Here is a 25,010-nt window from a genome sequence, read left to right as displayed (position 1 = left end):
CCTCCCCCATCCATTCCCCCATCCCCCTACACACCCCTCCCCCATCCACCCCCCCACACAACCCTCCCCTCATCCCCCAACCCCATCCACACCCCTCCCCATCCATCCCCATACACACCCCTCCCCCATCCATTCCCCCATCCCCCTACACACCCCTCCCCTCATCCCCCCAACCCCATACACACCCCTCCCCCATCCATTCCCCCATCCCCCTAGACACCCCTCCCCCATCCACCCCCTACACACCCCTCCCCCATCCACCCCCTACACACCCCTCCCCCATCCACCCCCTACACGCCCCTCCCCTCATCCCCCAACCCCATACACACCCCTCCCCATCCATCCCCCTACACACCCCTCCCCTCATCCCCCAACCCCATACACACCCCTCCCCCATCCATCCCCCTACACACACCTCCCCTCATCCCCCCAACCCCATACACACCCCTCCCCCATCCACCCCCCACACAACCCTCCCCTCATCCCCCAACCCCATACACACCCCTCCCCATCCATCCCCCTACACACCCCTCCCCTCATCCCCCCAACCCCATACACACCCCTCCCCCATCCATTCCCCCATCCCCCTAGACACCCCTCCCCCATCCACCCCCTACACACCCCTCCCCCATCCACCCCTACACACCCCTCTCCTCATCCCCCCATACCCATACACACCCCTCCCCCATCCATCCCCCTACACACCCCTCCCCTCATCCCCCCAACCCCATACACACCCCTCCCCATCCATCCCCCTACACACCCCTCCCCTCATCCCCCCAACCCCATAAACACCCCTCCCCATCCATCCCCCTACACGCCCCTCCCCTCATCCCAACCTCATACACACCCCTCCCCATCCATCCCCCTACACACCCCTCCCCTCATCCCCCCAACCCCCTACATACCCCTCCCCATCCATCCCCCTACACGCCCCTCCCCTCATCCCCCCAACCCCATAAACACCCCTCCCCCATCCACCCCCCTACACGCCCCTCCCCTCATCCCCCCAACCCCATACACACCCCTCCCCATCCATCCCCCCACACGCCCCTCCCCTCATCCCCCCAACCCCATAAACACCCCTCCCCCATCCACCCCCGTACACGCCCCTCCCCTCATCCCCCCAACCCCCTACACACCCCTCTTCCATCCATCCCCCTACACGCCCCTCCCCTCATCCCCCAACCCCATACACACCCTTCCCCATCCATCCCCCTACACACCCCTCCCCTCATCCCCCCAACCCCATACACACCCCTCCCCATCCATCCCCCTACACACCCCTCCCCCATCCATCCCCTCATCCATCCCCCTACACATCCCTCCCCCATCCACATCCCTACACACCCCTCCCCTCATCCATCCCCCCATCCCCCTACACATCCCTCCCCCATCCACCCCCCTACACACCCCTCCCCTCATCCATCCCCCCATCCCCCTACACATCCCTCCCCCATCCACATCCCTACACACCCCTCCCCTCATCCATCCCCCCATCCATGCCCCTACACACCCCTTCCCCATCCATCCCCCTACACACCCCTCCCCTCATCCCCAACCCCATACACACCCCTCCCCCATCCATCCCCCATCCATCCCCCTACACACCACTCCCCCATCCCCTCATCCATCCCCCTACACAACCCTCCCCATCCATCCCCCTACACACCCCTCTCCCCATCCCCCCATCCCCCCATCCCCCTACACATGCCTCCCCCAACCACGCCCCATTCATCCCTCCCCCCATCCATCCCCCCATCCCCCTACACATCCCTCCCCCATCCACATCCCTACACACCCCTCCCCTCATCCATCCCCCCATCCATCCCCCTACACACCCCTTCCCCATTCATCCCCCTACACACCCCTCCCCTCATCCCCCAACCCCATGCACATCCCTCCCCCATCCATCCCCCCATCCTCCTACACACCCCTCCCCCATCCCCCATCCATCCCCCATACACCCCTCCCCCCATGCCCCACCCCTACACACCCCTCCCCATCCATCCCCCTACACACCCCTGCCCTCATCCCCCCAACACCATACACACCCCTCCCCCATCCATCCCCCTACACACCCCTCCCCCATCCATCCCCCCATCCCCTACACACCCCTCCCCATCCATCCCCATACACACTCCTCCCCTCATCCCCCAACCCCATACACACCCCTCTCCATCCATCCCCCTACACATCCCTCCCTTCATCCCCCCAACCCCATACACACCCCGCCCCCCATCCATTCCCCCATCCCCTTACACACCCCTCCCCATCCACCCCCTACACAGCCCTCCCCTCATCCCCCCGACCCCATACACACCCTTCCCCATCCACCCCCCTACACACCCCTCCCCCATCCCCCTACACACCCCTCCCCTCATCCCCCCAACCCCATACACACCCCTCCCCCATCCACCCCCCTACACGCCCCTCCCCTCATCCCCCCACCTCATACACACTCTTCTCCATCCATCCCCCTACACAACCCTCCCCTCATCCCCCCACCTCATACACACCTCTCCCCATTCCTCCCCCTACACACCCCTCCCCCATCCATCCCCCATCCATCTCCTACACACCCCTCCCCCATCCATCCCCCTACACACCCCTCTCCCCATCCCCCCATCCCCCATCCCCCTACACATCCCTCCCCCATCCACCCCCCTACATATGCCTCCCCCATCCATCCCCCCACACATCCCTCCCCCCATCCATCCCCCTACACACCTCTCCCCTCATCCCCCCAACCCCATACACACCCCTCCCCCATCTATCCCCCTACACGTCCCTCCCCCTCCATCCCCCTACTCACCCCTCCCCCATCCACCCCCTACACACCCCTCCCCCTCCATCCCCCTACTCACCCCTCCCTCCTCCATCCCCCATCCATCCCCAAACACACCTCTGCCCCATCCATCCCCCTACACACCCCTCCCTCCCTCCCTCCCTCCATCCCCCTACACACTCCTCTATCCAACTACTCCTCCATCCATCCCCCTACACACCCCTCCCTCCCTCCTTCCCTCGCTCCCTCCATCCACCCCCCTACACACACCCTATCCATCCCTCCATCCATCCCCAAACACACCCCTCCCTCCCTCCATCCATCCCCCTACACACCCCTCCCTCCCTTCCTCCGTCCATCCCCCCTACACACACTCCATCCATCCATCCCTCCATCCATCCCCAAACACACCCCTCCCTCCCTCCATCCATCCCCCTACACACTCCTCTATCCAACTACTCCTCCATCCATCCCCCTACACACCCCTCCCTCCCTCCCTCCATCCACCCCCTACACACACCCCTATCCATCCACCCATCCACCCATCCATCCCCCTACACTCACCCCTATCCATCCATCCATCCCCATACACACACCCCTCCCTCCCTCCACCCCCCTACACACACCCCATCCATCCACCCATCCACCCATCCATCCCCCTACACACACCCCTATCCATCCATCCATCCATCCATCCCCATACACACACCCCTATCCATCCATCCATCCATCCATCCATCCATCCCCTACACACACCCTTATCCATCCATCCATCCATCCCCATACACACACCCATCCCTCCCTCCACCCCCCTACACAGCCCTCCCTCCCTCCCACACACCTCTATCCATCCACCCCCTGCCCAGTCCCCTCCCCCAGGGCTCACCCTGTCTCTTCTCCCCAGGCTGGAGGTCCCGTCCGACTGTGCCGGGATTGTCTCCTTCCTGTGCTCCCCCAACACCAGCTACATCACCGGGGAGACTGCGGTGGTGGGCAGGGGCGCCCCCTCCCTCCTCTGAGCCCCAGAACACGGATGGCCTGACGGAGGGATGGATGGGCGGGCCCTGGTTGACCCGACCCCAAATTGGGGTCTGGGAGCTCTGATGGCTATTGGGTTACACTCCTGTGGGGAGGGGAGTCTTTGGGTCCCCTCTTGGGGTCTGAGAGACAAGCAGGTTTGGATGGCAGGAATTGTGGGGAAGGGCTAGAGGGAAGTGGGGGAGCAAGATTTGGGGGGGGTTCAGTTTGAGGCCCATGGGGGGGCTGGCGAGAGCCAGTGAATCAGCTTTTGGGGGGTAGGGAGCTGGGGTGACCTGTATGGGGGGGTCTCCTTTGGGGAGAGAGAAGCAGGGTAGTTCTGGGGATGGGGGCAGGAAGGGTGGGCCCAAGGAGTAGATGCGGGCAGGGAGTGGGCATCAGGGACGTATTGGGGTACACATCAGGGAGGAGGGGTGAGGCAAGGAGAAGGGGAGATTTTGGGGATCTGTGAAGGTGGATTTGGAAACAGGGGCCATTTGGGAAGGGGGGGCTGAGGGTTGGGGCTTGGGGACCCCTGCCCTTCCCCCTTTCCCCATCTCTCCAGGTACTAGCCACCCGCCACAGGCCTGAGAGATTGTTTCTGCATCCTCTGTCTGCCTCCTTTGGGGGGTATGAAAAAGGGGGAGCAGGAGGAGGGGACAAAGCGGGGGGGCTGTAAGGGGGTGGGGGAGGGGACAGAGCAGAGAGTCTGTAGGGGGGCCAGGGGACAGAGTGAGGGGTCTGTAAAAGGGGGTCTGGGGGAGGCGACAGAGCAGGGGGGTCTGCAAAGGGGGTCGGGGGAGGGGACAGAGCGGGAGGGGTCTGTAAAGGGGGGTCTGGGTGAGGCGACAGAGCAGGGGGGTCTGTAAAGGGGGGTCTAGGGGAGGCAACAGAGCAGGGCAGTCTGCAAAGGAGGTCTGGGGGATGGGACAGAATGGGGGGGTCTGTAGGGGGTGGAGGGGAGGTGACAGATCGGGGGGTCTGTAGGAGGTCGGGGGAGGGGACAGAGCGGGGGGCTCTGTAAGGGGGTGGGGGGAGGGGACAGAGCGAGGGGGTCTGTAAACGGGGTGTGGGGGAGGGGACAGAGCGGGGGTCTGTAAGGGGGAGGGGATAGGGCGGGGGTCTGTAGGGGGTCGGGGGGAGGGGACAGAGCGGGAGGGTCTGTAAGGGGGAGGGGACAGAGCAGGGGGGTCTGTAAAGGAGGTCTGGGGGAGGGGACAGAGCGGGGGGTTTGTAAGGGGGAGGGGATAGGGTGGGCGGTCTATAGGGGGTCAGGGGGAGGGGACAGAGTGGGGGGTCTGTAAGGGGGAGGGGACAGTGAGGGGGGTCTGTAGGGGGCCAGGGGGAGGGGACAGAGCGGGGGGTCTGTAAGGGGGAGGGGACAGTGCGGGGGATCTGTAGGGGGTCGGGGGAGGGGACAGAGCTGGGGGGTCTGTAAAGGGGGAGGGGACAGAGCAGGGGGGTCTGTAAAGGGGCAGAGGGGAGGGGACAGATCAGGGGGTCTGTAGGGGGTTGGGAGAGGGGACAGAGTGGGGGGAGTCTGTAAGGGGGTCGGGGGAGGGGAGAGAGCAGGGGGGTCTGTAAAGGGGGAGGGGGAGGGGACAGAGCGGGGGGTCTGTAGGGGGTCGGGGGAGAGGGCAGAGCGGGGGGGCCTGTAAGGGGGAGGGGACAGTGCGGGGGTCTGTAGGGGGTCGAGGGGAGGGGAGAGAGCGGGGGGGCCTGTAAGGGGGAGGGGACAGGGCAGGGGGTCTGTAGGGGGTCGGGGGAGGGGACAGAGCGGGGGGGCCTGTAAGGGGGAGGGGACAGTGCGGGGGGTCTGTAGGGGGTCGAGGGGGACAGAGCGGAGGGGGTCTGTAAGGGGGAGCGGACGGGGCGGGGGGTCTGTAGCGGGTCGGGGGAGGGGACAGAGCGGGGGGGCCTCTAAGGTGGAGGGGACAGTGCGAGGGGTCTGTAGGCGGTCGGGGGAGGGGACAGAGCGGGGGGTCTGTAGGGGGTCGAGGGGAGGGGACAGAGCGGGGGGGCCTGTAAGGGGGAGGGGACAGTGCGGGGGGTCTGTAGGGGGTCGAGGGGGACAGAGCGGGGGGGTCTGTAAGGGGGAGGGGACAGTGCGAGGGGTCTATAGGGGGTCGGGGGGACAGAGCGGGGGAGCCTGTAAGGGGGAGGGGACAGGGCGGGGGGTCTGTAGGTGGTCGGGGGGGACAGAGCGGGGGGGTCTGTAAGGGGGAGGGGACAGGGCGGGGGGTCTGTAGGAGGTCGGGGGGGACAGAGCGGGGGGGCCTGTAAGGGGGAGGGGACAGAGCTGGGGGGTCTGTAAGGGGGAGGGGACAGAGCGGGGGGGTCTGTAAGGGGGAGGGGACAGTGCGAGGGGTCTATAGGGGGTCGGGGGGACAGAGCGGGGAGTCTGTAAGGGGGAGGGGACAGTGCGAGGGGTCTGTAGGGGATCGGGGGAGGGGACAGAGCGGGGGGGCCTGTAAGGGGGAGGGGACAGAGCTGGGGGGTCTGTAAGGGGGAGGGGACAGGGCGTGGGGTCTGTAGGAGGTCGGGGGGGACAGAGCGGGGGGGTCTGTAAGGGGGAGGGGACAGTGCGAGGGGTCTATAGGGGGTCGGGGGGACAGAGCGGGGGGTCTGTAAGGGGGAGGGGACAGTGCGAGGGGTCTGTAGGGGATCGGGGGAGGGGACAGAGCGGGGGGGCCTGTAAGGGGGAGGGGACAGAGCTGGGGGGTCTGTAAAGGGGGAGGGGGAGGGGACAGAGCGGGGGGTCTGTAGGGGGGAGGGGGAGGGGGAGAGGGCAGAGCGGGGGGGCCTGTAAGGGGGAGGGGACAGAGCGGGGGGGTCTGTAAGGGGAAGAGGACAGTGCGAGGGGTCTATAGGGGGTCGGGGGGACAGAGCGGGGGGTCTGTAAGGGGGAGGGGACAGTGCGAGGGGTCTGTAGGGGATCGGGGGAGGGGACAGAGCGGGGGGGCCTGTAAGGGGAGGGGACAGAGCTGGGGGGTCTGTAAAGGGGCGGGGCAGGGGGGGTTATACAGTTTGAAAGGGGCGGGGTGTAAGTGGAATCCCGCCCCCGTTACGTTTCCCCGTTCCTGCAAGGGGGGGCTGTGTTGTTGAGAGCCCCCCCGCTCACACACTCCTCCGCCGCCGCTTTCCACCTTCCCTCCATCCCTCGCCCGGCTCCGCTCCCGGGAGAGCGTCTCGCCCCCTCCGGCAGCGGCCGCTTCTCCGTCCGCCGGGGGATCTCCGCCCTCCCGGCTCAGGTTCGCTTTCCCTGCCCCCCCCCGAGCTCCCCGCCCCTGCACCCCCAGATCTTCCCTCCAATTCACTACCCCTCTGAGCTGGTTCAGCTCCCTCCCCCCCTTCCTCCTCTCAGATCCCACTCTTTCCTCCGGGCCTGACCCCCTTCATTCCTCCTCTCAGCCCCCCCTCATTCCTCCGGGCCTGACCCCCTTCATTCCTCCTCTCAGCCCCCCATTCCTCCTCTCAGCCCCCCCATTCCTCCGGCCCTGACCCCCTCCATTCTTCCTCTCAGCCCCCCCATTCCTCCTCTCAGCCCTCCCTCTTTCCTCCGGGTCTGAGCCCCCCATTCCTCCTCTCAGCCCCCCCATTCCTCCAGCCCTGACCCCCTTCATTCCTCTTCTCAGCTCCACTCAACCCTCCTTTCATGCTCCCTTCTTTCGCCTCCAGAGCATGGACGAGATTCCTCCCCGCGCAGCGCCGCCTTGGGTGTGTCCGGCTCTCTAGCTGGGCTGGTCTGTCTCCCTCCTTCCTGGCCGCATGGGGCCGCTTCCTGCTTCTTCTCTGCCTCTCGGAATGAATACAGAGTGAGTATCTGTCCATCTATCTGTCCCCATCCACCCATCATCCATCCATCCATCTATCTGTCCCCATCCACCCATCATCCATCCATCTATCTATCTGTCTATCCCATCCATCTATCTATCCCCATCCCCCCCATCCATCTATCCCCATCCACCCATCATCCATCCATCTATCTATCTGTCTATCCCATCCATCTATCTATCCCCATCCCCCCCATCCATCTATCCCCATCCACCCATCATCCATCCATCCATCTATCTGTCCCCATCCACCCATCATCCATCCATCTATCTATCTATCTATCTATCCCATCCATCTATCTATCCCCATCCCCCCCATCCATCTATCTATCCCCATCCACCCATCATCCATCCGTCCATCTATCTATCCCATCCATCTATCTATCCCCATCCACCCCCTCTATCCATCTATCTATCCCCATCCACCCATCATCCATCCATCTATCTATCCCCATCCACCCCATCTATCTATCTATCCTCATCCACCCCCTCTATCCATCCATCTATCCCCATCCACCCATCATCCATCCATCCATCTATCTGTCCCCATCCACCCATCATCCATCCATCTATCTATCTATCTATCCCATCCATCTATCTATCCCCATCCCCCCCATCCATCTATCTATCCCCATCCACCCATCATCCATCCATCCATCTATCTGTCCCCATCCACCCATCATCCATCCATCTATCTATCTATCTATCCCATCCATCTATCTATCCCCATCCCCCCCATCCATCTATCTATCCCCATCCACCCATCATCCATCCATCCATCTATCTATCTATCCCATCCATCTATCTATCCATCCCCACCCCCTCTATCCATCTATCTATCCCCATCCACCCATCATCCATCCATCCATCTATCTATCCCCATCCCCCCCATCCATCTATCTATCCCCATCCACCCATCATCCATCCGTCCATCTATCTATCCCATCCATCTATCTATCCCCATCCACCCCCTCTATCCATCCATCTATCCCCATCCACCCATCATCCATCCATCCATCTATCTGTCCCCATCCACCCATCATCCATCCATCTATCTATCTATCCCATCCATCTATCTATCCCCATCCACCCCCTCTATCCATCTATCTATCCCCATCCACCCATCATCCATCCATCTATCTATCTATCCTCATCCACCCCCTCTATCCATCTATCTATCCCCATCCACCTATCATCCATCCATCCATCCATCTATCCCCATCCACCCATCATCCATCCATCAATCTATCCCCATCCACCCCATCTATGCATCCATCCATCTATCTATCCCCATCCACCCCATCTATCTATCTATCCCCACCCACCCCTTCTATCAATCCATCCATCTATCTATGCCCATCCACCCCATCTATCTATGCCCATCCACCCCATCTATCTATCCATCTATCTATCCCCATCCACCCATCATCCATCCATCTATCTGTCCCCATCCACCCATCATCCATCCATCCATCTATCTATCCCCATCCACCCCATCTATCTATCTATCCTCATCCACCCCCTCTATCCATCTATCCATCTATCTATCCCCATCCACCCATCATCCATCCATCTATCTATCTATCCTCATCCACCTATCATCCATCCATCCATCTATCTATCCCCATCCACCCATCATCCATCCATCCATCTATCTATCCCCATCCACCCATCATCCATCCATCCATCTATCTATCCCCATCCACCCATCATCCATCCATCTATCTATCTATCTATCTATCTATCCCATCCATCTATCTATCCCCATCCACCCCATCTATCTATCTATCTATCTATCTATCTATCTATCTATCTATCTATCTATCTATCTATCTATCTATCTATCTATCATGTCCCTGCTGCCCCCTGCTGGAGGGGATGGGACTGCCCCTTGTCTGAGTGTGTGTTGGTATTTTTCAGGCTGTTTCTCTAAGTTAGGGGTCTGGTTGTTTCTCCCTCTCTCAGCCAGCCACTCTCTCACTCTCTTTCATTGTAGGTACCCCACATCATGAGGCCACTGTTGGGAGCCCTCCCTGGCCCCCCGGCTCCTCTCCACACCCCCAGCAGCTCGTTTGCTTCCTGGGAACACCTGGAGCCTCTCTGAGTCAGGGGACCGGGAGCACATCCTGACACCTGCAGCGAGAGATTCCCAAGGCCTGCTCTACGCTTGTTGGACACTATACCTGTAGCTGGGGAACTCCTGGGCTGTAGAACACCAAGAATTCCAAGCCTGGCAGCACAGGTGGCTATAAGTCTAGAGGGCTCTATCTGCCTGTAGCCAGAGAACCGACCACTCTCTGACTGTAGCTGGAGAAATACAGTCCCTGCTATATACCTGTCACCAGAGAACTCCAGGACCGCCGTACACTTGTAGCTGGAGAACTCCGGAACCATTGCATGACTGTAGCTGGAGAACTCCAGGACCGCTGTATGCCTGTAGCTGGAGAACTCCAAGACTTCTGTACACCTGTAGCCAGAGAACCCTGGGATGGCTGTACACCTGTAGCCAAGAACTCCAGGACCACTCTACACCTGTAGTTACAGAACACAGGACTCACCTGTCACAAAAGACCCCTGGACTTACTGTATGCCTGTAGCTGGAGAAATCAAGGACTTTTGCACACTTGTAGCCAAAGAACTCCCAGCCCCCATCTGCCTGTAAAATACAGAGACTCCCAGGTCACAGCATGGCAGTGCAGAGCCAGAACCAAGTCACTGCAGATTTGGAGGCCACTGTCTGCCTGTAACACATGGAGTCCAGGACTATACTACATCTGTGACCAGGGAACTCCAGGAGCCACACACGGGTGTAATCAGACAGCCTCCATACCCCAGTAGCTACAGAATTACAGGCTGTAGTTTTACTGTAGGGCATCATACAGCCATAGCTGGATTCCTGTAGGTGTAGAAGCAACCATACGCCTGTAGCCAAAGACGTCTGGCACTGCTGTATGACTGACCGCCACTTTACACCTGTAGGTGGAGAAGTCTGGACTTTTGTACCACTGCCGTGCGCCTGTAGGGGACAACTCCAGGATGTCTGTATAACTGTATCTCCATTGAATGGTTATAGGTGGAGATGTCTGGGATTTGTGTATGACTGGAGCTGAAGTACACATCTGTAGCCAGAGAACTCAGAGGTTGGTCTGACTGTAAACACTCCCCTCTCCCCCACCACCATGTGCCTGTAGGTGGAGAACTCCAGGAGTGGCACACTGCTGTAGCTCCACTGGCCACCTGTAGGAGGAGAACTGGTTCTTCGTACACCTGTAGCTACACTTGACCGTAGACAGAGAAGCCGGGGATCTCCCTACGACTGTAAGGGCCAGGACTCCAGGAGTGGTGTGCGACTGTTGCCCTGCCTGTAGGTGGCGAAGTCTGGGACCTCACTCCAGCTGTAGGGGAAGAACTCCAGGACTGACATACGACTGTTAGTCCCATTGTCCACCTGTTGGAGGAGTGGCAGTTGCTGCTCCAGATGGCACCCTGACCCTGCCACCTATCTCCAGCCCCGCGCGGTGGGGCCTGCCCCGGCAATGAGCGCAGGGTCCTGTGGGTAGCCGGCGCCGGGAGAGGTGGGGCCTCATTACATGCATGTCCCACGGGGGCAGGTTCGACTTTGACGATGGCGGCTGCTACGTGGGTGACTGGCAGGAGGGCCGGGCGCACGGGTACGGGGTCTGCACTGGTCCTGGGGCCCAGGGCGAGTACAGTGGGCAGTGGCGGCGCGGGTTCGAGTCTCTGGGCGTCTACACCTGGCCCAGCGGCAACACCTACCAGGGCCATTGGAGCCAGGGCAAGCGGGAAGGGCTGGGCGTGGAGCGCAAGAGCAAGTGGTGTTACAAGGGGGAGTGGAGCCACGGGCTGAAGGGCCGGGCCGGCGTCTGGGAGAGCCACTCCGGAGTCACCTACGAGGGCATGTGGAGGGACGGGCTGCAGGACGGCTACGGCACGGAAACCTACGCCGACGGAGGTGAGGGCGGCCGGGTGCCAGCTCTGGGGTGGGGGCGGGAGAGAGGGGAAGGGGGGATCTGTCTGTCTGACCAGTTGCGCGGGCCCTCCACCTACCCAGCCTCACGCTCCCTCCATCCAACCACGTCTGTACACAGGCCCATGTGCCATCCACTCTCCTGCCCTGGTCTGCAGGCCATCGCTGCATCCGCATTCCTCCTTCCATTCATCCGCCAGCCAGCCACCCCTCTATCCCTGCTGTTCCACCTTCTCTCCTTCCCTCCCTCCATCCACCCAGGTCCATCACCCACCCCTCTATCTCTGCGGTTCCACCATCCCTCCATCCACCCAGGTCCATCACCCACCCCTCTATCCCTGTGGTTCTACCCTCTCTCCATCCATCCACCTGCCACCCACCCCTCTATCCCTGTGGTTCCACCCTCCCTCCATTCATCCATCCACCCAGGTCCATAACCCATCCCTCTAACTCTGCTGTTCCACCTTCCCTCCCGCTCTCCCTCCATCCATCCACCCAGGTCCATCACCCACCCCTCTATCCCTGTGGTTCCAGCCTCCCTCCATCCATCCACCTGCCACCCACCCCTCTATCCCTGTGGTTCCAGCCTCCCTCCATTCATCCATCCACCCAGGTCCATAACCCATCCCTCTAACTCTGCTGTTCCACCTTCCCTCCCGCTCTCCCTCCATCCATCCACCCAGGTCCATCACCCACCCCTCTATCCCTGCAGTTCCACCCTTCCTCCCACTACTTCCACATTCACTTCCTCCCTTTGTCTGCTCATTTTCCATCCCCCACCCTCTAACCCCCATGCCCTCCTTTGCAGGCACCTACCAGGGTCAGTGGCAATCCGGGAAGCGGCACGGTTATGGTGTTCGCCAGAGCGTCCCCTACCGCCAGGCTGCCTTGGTGTGCTCCCTGCGCCGCACCTCGCTGGAATCACTCCGCAGCGACCCCGACCCCGGCGTGCCCCCTGCTCCACTCCCTCCCCCTCCCCTGCCGCCTCCGCTACTCCGGGGGGACAGCCCGGCCTCGGGCTCCCGGGGTGGCTTCGTGCTGGCCTTCCCCGGTGACCCGGACTTCCCCAAGGGGGCCAAGAAGAAGACGGGAGGCTTCTTCTTCCGGCGCTCCCTGCTGCTGAGCGGCCTGCGGGTGCGCCGGGCCGAGTCCAAAGCCTCCCTGGGCAGCAAGCGGGGCTCGCTGAAGAGTGAAGCCGGCGTGAGCTCGACCGGGAGCGAAGCCACCACCCTGAGCTACGCCGAGACCGAGCCCCCCGAGATGCCGTCGCGGTTGGCCATCGAGGGCTCCTCCACCGAGGTGTACGCCGGGGAGTGGCGTGCCGACCGGCGCAGCGGCTACGGGGTCAGCCGGCGCTCCAACGGGCTGCGCTACGAAGGCGAGTGGCTGGGGAACCGGCGGCACGGCTACGGGCGCAGCACCTACCCTGACGGCACCAAGGAAGAGGGCAAGTACAAGCTCAACCGGCTGGTGAGCGGCAAGGTCAAGAACCTCATCCCGCTCCGGCGCAGCAAGGTGAAGGAGAAGGTGGACCGGGCGGTGGAGATGGCCCGCAGGGCCGTCAGCCTGGCCAGGCAGAAGCAGGAGATGGCGGCCACCAGGTCAGCTGGCAGACGGGGGCCGCTGGCGGGCTGTGGGGTGGGGTGGGGAGTGCGGGGAGTGTGGGGCGAGAGGGACTGTGGAGGGGAATGTGGGGTGGGGACATACGGGGCTGAGGAGAATGGGGTGCATGGAGGAGCGGGGGATGTGGAGGCAGAGCATGGGGTGGGTTTTAGGGGGAAAGGGGGACGGGACTGGGGATGTAGGAGGGGAGTGGGTGCAGAGGGAAGGGGAGATGTAGAGGAATGGCTGTGTGGGTGTGTGTGTGTGTGTATTTTGTGTGGTTGGGGGGCAGTGGATGTGTGTCTAAATAACACACCCTGTTACACTCTCTGGGGCCTGCAGTGGGACTGGGGTTTGAGTTGGGCTTCAGGGGCTTGGGCAGGGAGCCCCCTCTGGGTCCTGGGAGTCACCTCTGAGAAACACCCTAGAACACTACCTTTTCTCCTGGCCACAGATCTAGGCATGGCCCAGGCTTCAGACAGGCCTTGTAGGCCTCAGTGGGCTCAAAGCCCTAACTCCTCCATCCGCATGGAGGGGCCTTTTGTCCTACAACCCCTTCCCCAGGTGCCATTTTCCCTCCTTCCTGAACCTTCACTTCCTGCCTGGGAAGGGGGACCTCAGAGCACAATGGGGAGAGGTCATGAGGGAGTCACTGGCAGCCATCTTGAAAGTTGGCTCAAGTGACCCCTCGAGTGGGTAGACATCTTGAAACCTGGGTTAAGTGACACCCCCAAGCCAACCCAACTGGGTAGCCATCTTTAAAGTTGGATCAAGTGACCCTCAACTGGGGTAGCCATCTTGAAATCAGGTTCAGACCACCCTCAGCTGGGCAGCCATTTTAAAGTTGACTCAAGTGACCTCCCCAACTAAGCAGCCATCTTGAAAGCTGGTTGAAATGACCATGGAACACCAACTTGTCCATTCTCCCAGAGGCACATTATTTTGTCAACCACCCTCCCTGTGGGCATGCATGGGCGCAACAGGAGCTGGATGGGAACTAATTAACGATGGAGTCCCAGTAGGCAAATGAACTGGGAGGTTCCAGTGGCCAGCTGAGGGGCTGCAGAAGAAGTCCCACCCCTACTAGGAAACGGGAGTTCACCCTGCATTAGGGTGAGTCAATAGTAGCCACCTTGAAAGTTGGTTCTAATGACCCCAGTTGGGACGGCCATTTGAAAGTTGGTTCTAATGACCCCAGCTGGGACGGCCATTTGAACGTTGGTTCAAGTTACCCCAGTTGGGGCGGTCATCTTGAAAGTTGTCCAGTTGGCCTGGACGGAGGAGAGGCTGGGTGAATGGTGTGGAGGCCTTGCTGAGCCTGGGGTGGTGGAGGGGAAGGCCCTACCGCCCAAACTTGACCATACTGAGGTCCTTTCTTGGGGACCACTGGGTTTCTAGCTGGCATAGGAAAAGCAGGTGGGTGGATGGACTTGGCTGCCAGAACGTGTGTCCTTGCCCAGCCCTGGAATTGAGACGTTGGCTCGGCCACAAACAGCGATGATGGCTCCTCTCTGTCTGGCTGGAGTTTGCTTTTCTCTCCTTTCCTCTGGCAGCTCCTTCTCTTGCTGCTTTTCGTTAATTATTTCTTTTGCTGGCTGTCTTGGTTCGTGTCTCGGTTTGTGTCTCGTTTCGTGTCTCAGTTTGTGTCTCGTTTCATGTCTCGGTTCGTGTCTCGGTTCGTGTCTCGGTTTGTGTCTCGTTTCATGTCTCGGTTTGTGTCTCGGTTTGTGTCTCGTTTCATGTCTCGGTTCGTGTCTCGTTTCGTGTCTCGGTTTGTGTCTCGTTTCGTGTCTCGGTTTGTGTCTCGGTTTGTGTCTCGTTTCGTGTCTCGGTTTGTGTCTCGTTTCGTGTCTCGGTTCGTGTCTCGTTTCGTGTCTCGTTTCGTATCTCGGTTCGTGTCTCGTTTCGTATCTCGGTTCGTGTCTCGGTTCGTGTCTCGTTTCGTGTCTCGGTTCGTGTCTCGTTTCGTATCTCGGTTCGTGTCTCGGTTCGTGTCTCGGTTCGTGTCTCGTTTCGTATCTCGGTTCGTGTCTCGGTTCGTGTCTCGTTTCGTGTCTCGTTTCGTATCTCGGTTCGTGTCTCGGTTCGTGTCTCGTTTCGTGTCTCGTTTCGTATCTCGGTTCGTGTCTCGGTTCGTGTCTCGTTTCGTATCTCGGTTCGTGTCTCGGTTTGTGTCTCGTTTCGTGTCTCGTTTCATGTCTCGGTTTGTGTCTCGTTTCGTGTCTCGGTTCGTATCTCGGTTCGTGTCTCGGTTTGTGTCTTGGTTCGTGTCTCGTTCGTTCTTTCTGTCCCCCACCATTCCCCGCCCCCCCGCCCCACCATGTCGCCGTCCCCAGCCAGGGCATGGTTGGGGGCTGGGGGTGGGGAAGACGGGTTCCACGGAGTGTGTGCAAGGGCCTAGCAGAGGCTGCCTGGTCTCCTAGGCAACTGGGTGATGGCAACAGCAATTGGCTGGCAGTTGCTGTGGAAACAGCGGAGCAGCAGCATCCACTGGGCATGAGGTGGGGGGAGAGGCTGCTGGTGGGGGAAGGGCACTGCCCCTGGCATGGAGGGGGGAGGGGGCTAGGATTTGGGGGAGGGGGTTGGGGGTTGGGTGAAGTGGGGGATGGGCGCTGGACAGGGATGGGTGGGGGGTGATTCCTGGGGGCCGGGGTGTGTGATCAGTACCTATGGGTGGGAACAGGTGCCGGGGCTCAGGGTGGGGGCTGGGTGGGGCGACGGCAGGGGATGGGGGCTGTGGGGTGGGATGAGTGGGGGGAGATTCCTGGGGGCCGGGGTGTGTGATCAGTACCTATGGGTGGGAACAGGTGCCGGGGCTCAGGGTGGGGGCAGGGTGGGGTGACAGCAGGGGATGGGGGCTGTGGGGTAGGACGGGTGGGGGGTGGGTGGGGGGTGATTCCTGGGGGCCGGGGTGTGTGATCAGTACCTATGGGTGGGAACAGGTGCTGGGGCTCAGGGTGGGGGCTGGGTGGGGTGACAGCAGGGGATGGGGGCTGTGGGGTGGGATGAGTGGGGGGAGATTCCTGGGGGCCGGGGTGTGTGATCAGTACCTATGGGTGGGAACAGGTGCCGGGGCTCAGGGTGGGGGCTGGGTGGGGCGACGGCAGGGGATGGGTGCTGTGGGGTAGGACGGGTGGGGGTGTGTGTGGGGTGATTCCTGGGGGCCGGGGTGTGTGATCAGTACCTATGGGTGGGAACAGGTGCCGGGGCTCAGGGTGGGGGCAGGGTGGGGTGACAGCAGGGGATGGGGGCTGTGGGGTAGGACGGGTGGGGGTGGGTGGGGGGTGATTCCTGGGGGCCGGGGTGTGTGATCAGTACCTATGGGTGGGAACAGGTGCTGGGGCTCAGGGTGGGGGCTGGGTGGGGTGACAGCAGGGGATGGGGGCTGTGGGGTGGGATGAGTGGGGGGTGATTCCTGGGGGCCGGGGTGTGTGATCAGTACCTATGGGTGGGAACAGGTGCCGGGGCTCAAGGTGGGGGCTGGGTGGGGTGACGGCAGGGGATGGGGGCTGTGGGGCAGGACAGGTGGGGGTGGGTGGGGGGTGATTCCTTGGGGCCGGGGTGTGTGATCAGTACCTATGGGTGGGAACAGGTGCCGGGGCTCAGGGTGGGGGCTGGGTGGGGTGACGGCAGGGGATGGGGGCTGTGGGGTGGGATGAGTGAGGGGTGATTCCTGGGGGCCGGGGTGTGTGATCAGTACCTATGGGTGGGAACAGGTGCCGGGGCTCAGGGTGGGGGCTGGGTGGGGTGACGGCAAGGGATGGGGGCTGTGGGGCAGGACGGGTGGGGGTGAGTGGGGGGTGATTCCTGGGGGCTGGGATGTGTGATCAGTACCTATGGGTGGGAACAGGTGCCGGGGCTCAGGGTGAGGGCTGGGTGGGGTGACGGCAGGGGATGGGGGCTGTGGGGTGGGATGAGTGGGGGGTGATTCCTTGGGGCCGGGGTGTGTGATCAGTACCTATGGGTGGGAACAGGTGCCAGGGCTCAGGGTGGGGGCTGGGTGGGGCGACGGCAGGGGATGGGGGCTGTGGGGTAGGACGGGTGGGGATGGGTGGTAGGTGCTGAGGGTAGGCTGGGGGCTTGGTTGGTTGCACTGAGGGTGGGTGCAGGATAGGTGGGCAGGCTTGGGTGGCGGAGGGGCCCGCGCTGACCCCAGGGAGGCCCCACCCCACAGAGACCCACCCTGCCCTCTCCCCAGGGCGGCCGATGCCCGGCTGAAGGCCACAGCCGCGCTGGCCTCCGCCGAGAAGGCCGTGGAGGCGGCTCGAGTGGCCAAGATCCTGGCCCAGGATCTTCAGCCCATCCTGGACGACCCTGGTGAGTTTGGGGGGTGGGGCAGGGAAGAAGGAGCACCTAATCGTGGCTCTGTCGGGGAGCCCTCTGGCCCAGCTCTCCCTCTGTACTGGGGTGCTGGATTGAGGAAGGGGCATCCACCGCTCCCCACGCTTGTATGGGGGTGATTTTGAATCCCTTTTCTCACCCCACAGCACCCATTTTGTCTCTGCCTCCCAATTCCTGACCCCCCCATCCCTTTTCTCCCTGCACCCCCAAACCTGGATTCTCCTGACAGTGTGGGGGGGCTGAATTTGTGGGGGGCATTGAACCCTGTGGGATGCTATCACCCCCCTTTTCTCTCTGCCCCCAAAAACCCAGAGCCACGGCCCCGCCTGGACTCCGAAGGCACCGACACGGACCTGTTAGAATATGACAGCCCGGGGGTCTACGAAAATGGGGTCACCCCATCTGACGTGACCCCAGACCCCAGCTACCCTCCCACTCCGCTGCAGCACTGGAGGGGGGACTCCCGCCGGACTTGGCACCCTCTGGAGAACGGGGGACCCCCTCGAGTGCCCCCTGCAGATGCATCAGACCCTGAGGATGAGTGGGGGTGCCGGAGGTTCCCTGCCCGGACACCAGGGTTCCCACCCGAGGGACTGTGGGAGAGGGATGAGGAGGAGGGGGAGGCAGGGCGCCCCCTCATGGGCACCCCCCGCAGCGGCAGCTCTGGAAGCCTCCAGGAGGAAGAGGAGGAGGAGGAGGACTACGAGGAAGAGCTCCCCCAGCTGGATATTGGGGAGCCCCAGGCGGGGCCAGAGGTGGCAGGACCCCCGGGGCACTCTGGACTGGGGGCTGACAAGCTGCCTTTGGGGGTGAGGGCTGCGGCTCAGGGTGAGAAGGAGACAGGAGCAGCCGTGAGACAGGTAAGAGGGGCAAAGGGGCTCCCTCTTCTTCCCCCCTTCCCTGAACTGGGAGAGAACCCAGGAGTCCTGGCTCCTAGCCCTCCCCCCAAACCACCAGCCCCCACTCCCGTCCCCGAGCTGGGAGAGAACCCAGGAGTCCTGGCTCCTAGCCCTCCCCCCAAACCACCAGCCCCCACGCCCGTCCCCGAGCTGGGAGAGAACCCAGGAGTCCTGGCTCCTAGCCCTCCCCCCAAACCACCAGCCCCCACTCCCGTCCCCGAGCTGGGAGAGAACCCAGGAGTCCTGGCTCCTAGCCCTCCCCCCAAACCACCAGCCCCCACTCCCGTCCCCGAGCTGGGAGAGAACCCAGGAGTCCTGGCTCCTAGCCCTCCCCCCAAACCACCAGCCCCCACTCCCGTCCCCGAGCTGGGAGAGAACCCAGGAGTCCTGGCTCCTAGCCCTCCCCCCAAACCACCAGCCCCCACGCCCGTCCCCGAGCTGGGAGAGAACCCAGGAGTCCTGGCTCCTAGCCCTCCCCCCAAACCACCAGCCCCCACTCCCGTCCCCGAGCTGGGAGAGAACCCAGGAGTCCTGGCTCCTAGCCCTCCCCCCAAACCACCAGCCCCCACTCCCGTCCCCGAGCTGGGAGAGAACCCAGGAGTCCTGGCTCCTAGCCCTCCCCCCAAACCACCAGCCCCCACGCCCGTCCCCGAGCTGGGAGAGAACCCAGGAGTCCTGGCTCCTAGCCCTCCCCCCAAACCACCAGCCCCCACGCCCGTCCCCGAGCTGGGAGAGAACCCAGGAGTCCTGGCTCCTAGCCCTCCCCCCAAACCACCAGCCCCCACGCCCGTCCCCGAGCTGGGAGAGAACCCAGGAGTCCTGGCTCCTAGCCCTCCCCCCAAACCACCAGCCCCCACTCCCGTCCCCGAGCTGGGAGAGAACCCAGGAGTCCTGGCTCCTAGCCCTCCCCCCAAACCACCAGCCCCCACTCCCGTCCCCGAGCTGGGAGAGAACCCAGGAGTCCTGGCTCCTAGCCCTCCCCCCAAACCACCAGCCCCCACTCCCGTCCCCGAGCTGGGAGAGAACCCAGGAGTCCTGGCTCCTAGCCCTCCCCCCAAACCACCAGCCCCCACTCCCGTCCCCGAGCTCGGAGAGAACCCAGGAGTCCTGGCTCCTAGCCCTCCCCCCAAACCACCAGCCCCCACTCCCGTCCCCGAGCTCGGAGAGAACCCAGGAGTCCTGGCTCCTAGCCCTCCCCCCAAACCACCAGCCCCCACGCCCGTCCCCGAGCTGGGAGAGAACCCAGGAGTCCTGGCTCCTAGCCCTCCCCCCAAACCACCAGCCCCCACTCCCGTCCCCGAGCTGGGAGAGAACCCAGGAGTCCTGGCTCCTAGCCCTCCCCCCAAACCACCAGCCCCCACTCCCGTCCCCGAGCTGGGAGAGAACCCAGGAGTCCTGGCTCCTAGCCCTCCCCCCAAACCACCAGCCCCCACGCCCGTCCCCGAGCTGGGAGAGAACCCAGGAGTCTGTCCAGATGGGAGGGAGGTTGTGGGCATGGCCCAGCTGATGAAGCTCCTTGGGATTGGCTGGTGTCCTGGCACCTGTCTCATAGCAACTGCATCCTCCATCCAGCATCCCTCCCGCCCCACTGCAGCATCTCAGCCCCACCCAGCACAGCCGCAGTGGGGAGTGCTGGGAGGAACTGGCGGTGGGGAGGGGGGATGCTGGTCTGGTGACTTAGAGGGTGTGGGGCTGGGAGCCAGGACTCCTGCGTTCTCTCCCCGGCTCTAGGAAGGAAGAGGGTCTAGGGGGTTTGAGTGTGGGGGGCAGAGGGCCAGGACTCCTGTGGTCTCTCCCCAGCTCTGGGAGGGAAGGGGGTCTAGGGGGGTTGAGTGTAGGGGGCAGAGGGCCAGGACTCCTGTGGTCTCTCCCCAGCTCTGGGAGGGAAGGGGGTCTAGGGGGTTTGAGTGTGGGGGGCAGAGGGCCAGGACTCCTGTGGTCTCTCCCCAGCTCTGGGAGGGAAGGGGGTCTAGGTGGGTTGAGTGTAGGGGGCAGAGGGCCAGGACTCCTGGGGTCTCTCCCCAACTCTGGGAGGGAAGGGGGTTTAGGGGGTTTGAGTGTAGGGGGCAGGAGCCAGGACTCCTGCGTTCTCTCCCCGGCTCTAGGAAGGAAGAGGGTCTAGGGGGTTTGAGTGTGGGGGGCAGAGGGCCAGGACTCCTGTGGTCTCTCCCCAGCTCTGGGAGGGAAGGGGGTCTAGGGGGGTCGAGTGTGGGGGGCAGAGGGCCAGGACTCCTGTGGTCTCTCCCCAGCTCTGGGAGGGAAGGGGGTCTAGGGGGGTCGAGTGTGGGGGGCAGAGGGTCAGGACTCCTGTGGTCTCTCCCCAGCTCTGGGAGGGAAGGGGGTCTAGGGGGTTTGAGTGTGGGGGGCAGAGGGCCAGGACTCCTGGAGTCTCTCCCCACTCTGGGAGGGAAGGGGGTCTATGGGGGTTGAGTTGGGGGGGCACTGAGGGCCAGGACTCCTGGGTTCTCTCCCCGGCTCTAGGAAGAAAGGGGGTCTAGGGGGTTTGAGTGTGGGGGGCAGAGGGCCAGGACTCCTGGGGTCTCTCCCCGCTCTGGGAGGGAAGGGGGTCTAGGGGGTTTGAGTGTGGGGGGCAGAGGGCCAGGACTCCTGGGGTCTCTCCCCGCTCTGGGAGGGAAGGGGGTCTAGGGGGTTTGAGTGTGGGGGGCAGAGGGCCAGGACTCCTGTGTTCTCTCCCCGGCTCTAGGAAGAAAGGGGGTATAGGGGGTTTGAGTGTGGGGGGCAGAGGGCCAGGACTCCTGGGGTCTCTCCCCGCTCTGGGAGGGAAGGGGGTCTAGGGGGTTTGAGTGTGGGGGGCAGAGGGCCAGGACTCCTGGGGTCTCTCCCCGCTCTGGGAGGGAAGGGGGTCTAGGGGGGTTGAGTGTGGGGGGCAGAGGGCCAGGACTCCTGGGTTCTCTCCCTGGCTCTGGGAGGGGAGTGGGGCGGGGGGCTGGGAGTCACATGGAGGGTGGGGGATGTGGGGTGGGAAGTTGGGGGTGTGTTTGCAGGGGGTTGAGGCTGGGGAGTTGGGAGGTGTATGGGGGGCTGTGGCGTCAGCTGGGGTAGGGGTATGGGGGAAGGGGGTATTTGCGGAGAGGGTAAGGAGGGGTGTCGGGGGGGGGCACGTCTCATCCCTCCCTTTTCCCTTGCAGGGAGCTCACCCATTGGTGGTTCTGGCCGTCCTGTTGATTGACATCTGCCTGGCTCACCTGTTCTCTCTGCTTCTCACCTGAGACGGGTGGGGGGGCGGCTCCCCACCAGACCCCTCCCTCTGCCCCTTCCCCCATCCCACCTGTCACTCGTTCTCTGCCGCTCTCTCATTCCCTCTCTCTCACTCGTTCTTTTCTCCTCTCGTTCCCTCTCTCTCACACTCATTCTTCTCTCCTCTATTTTATTCTCTCCCTCATTCTTTGTCGGTCTGTGTTGTTCATTCCTCCGTTCCCGCTCTGCCCCCTTCCCTCTCTCTCTCTAGATTGTTTACATATGAAGGGCTCTTTCTAGCAGATTTCTCTCTCTCTCTGTCTGAGACCATGACAACCCCCCCATTTGAAATTTGAGGTTCCTTTCCCCTTAATGCACTCCTTCTTTTGGGGTTCAGTAAATCGGGGATGGGGACCCCAGGGCTGGGAGTGGGGGGGAAATCCCAACAGGGGGTGTGCTTGCCCCGCCCCTCCAAAACCAAACAAAAATGGCAAACTTTTATTTCTGCTTTTTTAACTCTTCTCGCTGCGTCTGAATGAAATAACTAGTTAAAACATTAAAAAGGGGGCGAAGGGGGCGATTCTGTCATGGGGGAGTGACTGGGGAGCTCAATCCTTGTGCGAGGCTGTTGAGGGCAGCTGCTACACCTAGTGGGGCAAAAGAGGAAGTCCCGCCTTTGGAAGGATGGTTCTAAAGGGGTCAGACAGGAAGTCCTGCCTCCTAGAGGGCTTAGCAGGGACCTCATGGTGTGGAACACCATCTACTGGAGGGTGGGGAAGTGCCTCCTTCAGGAGAACCACCCCAAGCATTCAGCACAGGAAGTCCCACCTTTTGCAGGGATGTGATGGTGCAATAAAAGAAGTGGGTAGGGAACACTCCCCTAAGGGGCGAAATGGGGAGTCCTGCCTTTTGTAGGGATGTGATGGTGCAATACAGGAAGTTCCACCCTTGGCAGGGTAGAGGATACTTGTCAGAGGGATGGAGCAGGAAGTCCCACCTTTCTAAAGGGATGTGATGTGCAATAGAGGAAGTTCTGCCTTCCGGAGGGTGGAAAAGACTCCTAACGGGGGCAAAGCAGGAAGTCCCGCCTTTTTGCAGAGATCGGCGGGTGCAAAACAAGAAGTCCCACCTTCTGGAAGGCAGGGAGACACGATTTAAGGCAATGAGGGGGGCTAGATAGTCCTGCCTGACCATGGGAGAGGAACGCAATGATACCCCAAGATATGTTTTGACTTAAAGGGGGGCTGTAAAGTTGTGGGGGATACATCCCCTCCACTCACCCAGGGCAGGGTTAGGAAGTTGGGAGGCCCTTTGGGGGCCCCCCCTGGCAGGAATCTCCCTCTCAGTCCCCCGGAAAATGCATGAGGATGATCCGTGTCTTGGGAATGTGTATAATCGACTCCAGTCCCCACGGCCCTGTGGTTTTCTACCTCCCTCCCTGCTGGCTTTCTCCTCCCTTGCTCCGGCCTTGCTCTGCCGTCCCCTCCCCGATCACCTTTTCCACTGGATATTTCTTATATCGTGTCTTTGGGATTGAAAACAAAGGTCTTGCAGATTTAAAAAAAACAGAAATTTAATAAAAATATATTAATAAAAAAAGGGAAAATGGACTGATATCGTCGTCTTTTGTGTTGGGAACCCAGGAGTCCAGGCTCCCTGGGCTCCCGGCACCAGCTCCCGCCCCCCTCCCAGGGCCGGGCAGAGAACCCAGGAGTCTGGGCCCGCAGCTCTCGCCCCCCTCCCGGGGCCGGGCAGAGAACCCAGGAGTCCGGGCCCCCGGCCCCTGCCCCTCTCCCAGAGCTGGGCAGAGAACCCAGGAGTCTGGGCCCCCAGCCCCCGCCCCCCCTCCCGGGATCAGGCAGAGAACCCAGGAGTCCGGGCCCCCGCTCCCCTCCCCTCCCAGGGCCGGGCAGAAAACCCAGAAGTCCGGGACCCTGGCCCCTGCCACCCTCCTGGGAATGGGCAGAGAACCCAGGAGTCTGGGCCCCCGGCTCCCACTCCCCTACCAGGGCCGGGCAGAGAACCCAGGAGTCCGGCTCCCGCTCCCCTCCCGGAGCCAGGCCGAGAACCCAGGTGTCTGGGCCCCCGCCCCCCTCCCGGGGCCAGGCAGAGAACCCAGGAGTCCGGGCTCCCGCTCCCCTCCCAGGGCCGGGCAGAGAACCCAGGTGTCTGGGCTCCCAGCCCCTCCCCCACACTCCAACCACCAGACCCCTCCCCCCAGGCTGGGGAGAGAACCCAGGAGTCCTGGCTCCCAGCCCCACTCCCTGCTCTAACCCATCCACTCTAATTACAACCACGCGGCCCCCCGGGGCAGACAAATCAGCCACCGGGACCTCGAGCAAACCACAAAAGTGAAAAACGCCCCATTTCCAGGGCTCTTCACCCCTTCTGTGGTTCAGGGACTCCCGTTCCCCAGCTGCTCCCCGCCATCCCAGGGGCTGGGAATGGCCTAGAGGGAAGGTGAAACGACAGGACTCCCGAAGCTGGCAATTTAAGGGGCAGGGCTGGGAGCAACTTAGCAGAGTTGGCAGCGTGGTCCTCAGCCAGCAGGGCCATGGTCCGTCCGACACAGCCGGTGTGGTTCATCCAGCCCCTATTGACGGGCGAGCTGGAGAGGAAGGTGGCCAGAGCCCCGGGTCTGGGCACAAAGCTCCAGGCGCTGGAGAACGAAGCGGTTCCAGCTCTCGCCTAGTTCAACCCGGGTTTTATTTCCACTTTGAAATCAGGCGCTGCACAGACTCAGCCGAGATCAGGGCCCCCGCGGTGTCTGGGGCTGCCTAGGTGGGCCCCCCCCCCGCCCCAGAGGATGGTCTCCTGTTGGGTTCCCCGACCTGCCCTGGCTGTTACCACCCCGAGGCTGGGGGATGGGCCAGGCTCCTTCCCCCCGCCCCCAGCCCAGTGCCACAGCGCTCCCAAGGACTGACCCATCCCAGCTCCTCCGAAAGCCCCTCCCGCTTCCTCAGACCCCCCCGAAAACCCAGTAGCTCCCCCGCTTCCCCTCCCCCAGAACCCCCAACCGCTCAGTTATTGCCCCATCCCCCTCCTTCCCCAGTCCCTCCCCCGGCCCCAACGGGTGCAGTTCCGCCCGCGGCCAGCAGGGGGCGCCGGGCGCCAGGTGAGCGCAGCATACAGGTGAGGTCTGCGGAAGTCTGGAGCGAGCCAGGTAAGCGGGGGGCAGGGAGAGGAGCCCCCCCATCCTGGAGAAATGGAGGGGGAGGGGCTGATTTGGGAGAGCAGCCAGGTGAGGGGGAGGCAAGGGATGTGCCAGAAGGGGTCGGGAGGGGGGTAAAGAGGAAGGGGGCCCAAGTGCACGTGGCGGGTGAGGGAAGTGGGGGGATGGGGCC

At 62.5% G+C, this 25,010-nt stretch overlaps 1 protein-coding gene across 3 annotated transcripts; it reads left to right on the top strand.

Moving 5' to 3' along the window:
* Positions 1–6,954: 6,954 nt before the first annotated feature.
* JPH4 (junctophilin 4) lies at positions 6,955–23,231 on the top strand. 3 transcript variants are annotated; one of them, XM_050918962.1, is made up of 7 exons: positions 6,955–7,056; positions 7,484–7,620; positions 9,635–11,611; positions 12,435–13,227; positions 17,427–17,545; positions 17,882–18,429; positions 21,618–23,231. In XM_050918962.1, the coding sequence occupies exons 3-7, from the start codon at positions 11,233–11,235 to the stop codon at positions 21,696–21,698; spliced, it is 1,920 nt and encodes a 639-aa protein (XP_050774919.1). In that variant the 5' UTR covers positions 6,955–7,056; positions 7,484–7,620; positions 9,635–11,232; the 3' UTR covers positions 21,699–23,231. The 3 variants fall into 3 exon arrangements, with proteins under 3 accessions (XP_050774919.1, XP_050774920.1, XP_050774921.1); XM_050918963.1 differs by having other exon boundaries at positions 7,484–7,624; XM_050918964.1 differs by lacking the exon at positions 7,484–7,620.
* Positions 23,232–25,010: the final 1,779 nt, after the last annotated feature.

The sequence above is a fragment of the Gopherus flavomarginatus genome, chromosome 11, assembly GCF_025201925.1.
Source record: "Gopherus flavomarginatus isolate rGopFla2 chromosome 11, rGopFla2.mat.asm, whole genome shotgun sequence".
NCBI lineage: Eukaryota > Metazoa > Chordata > Testudines > Testudinidae > Gopherus > Gopherus flavomarginatus.
The sequence above is the reverse complement of the archived record's forward strand: the minus strand, read 5'-3'. Positions and strand labels throughout refer to the sequence as shown.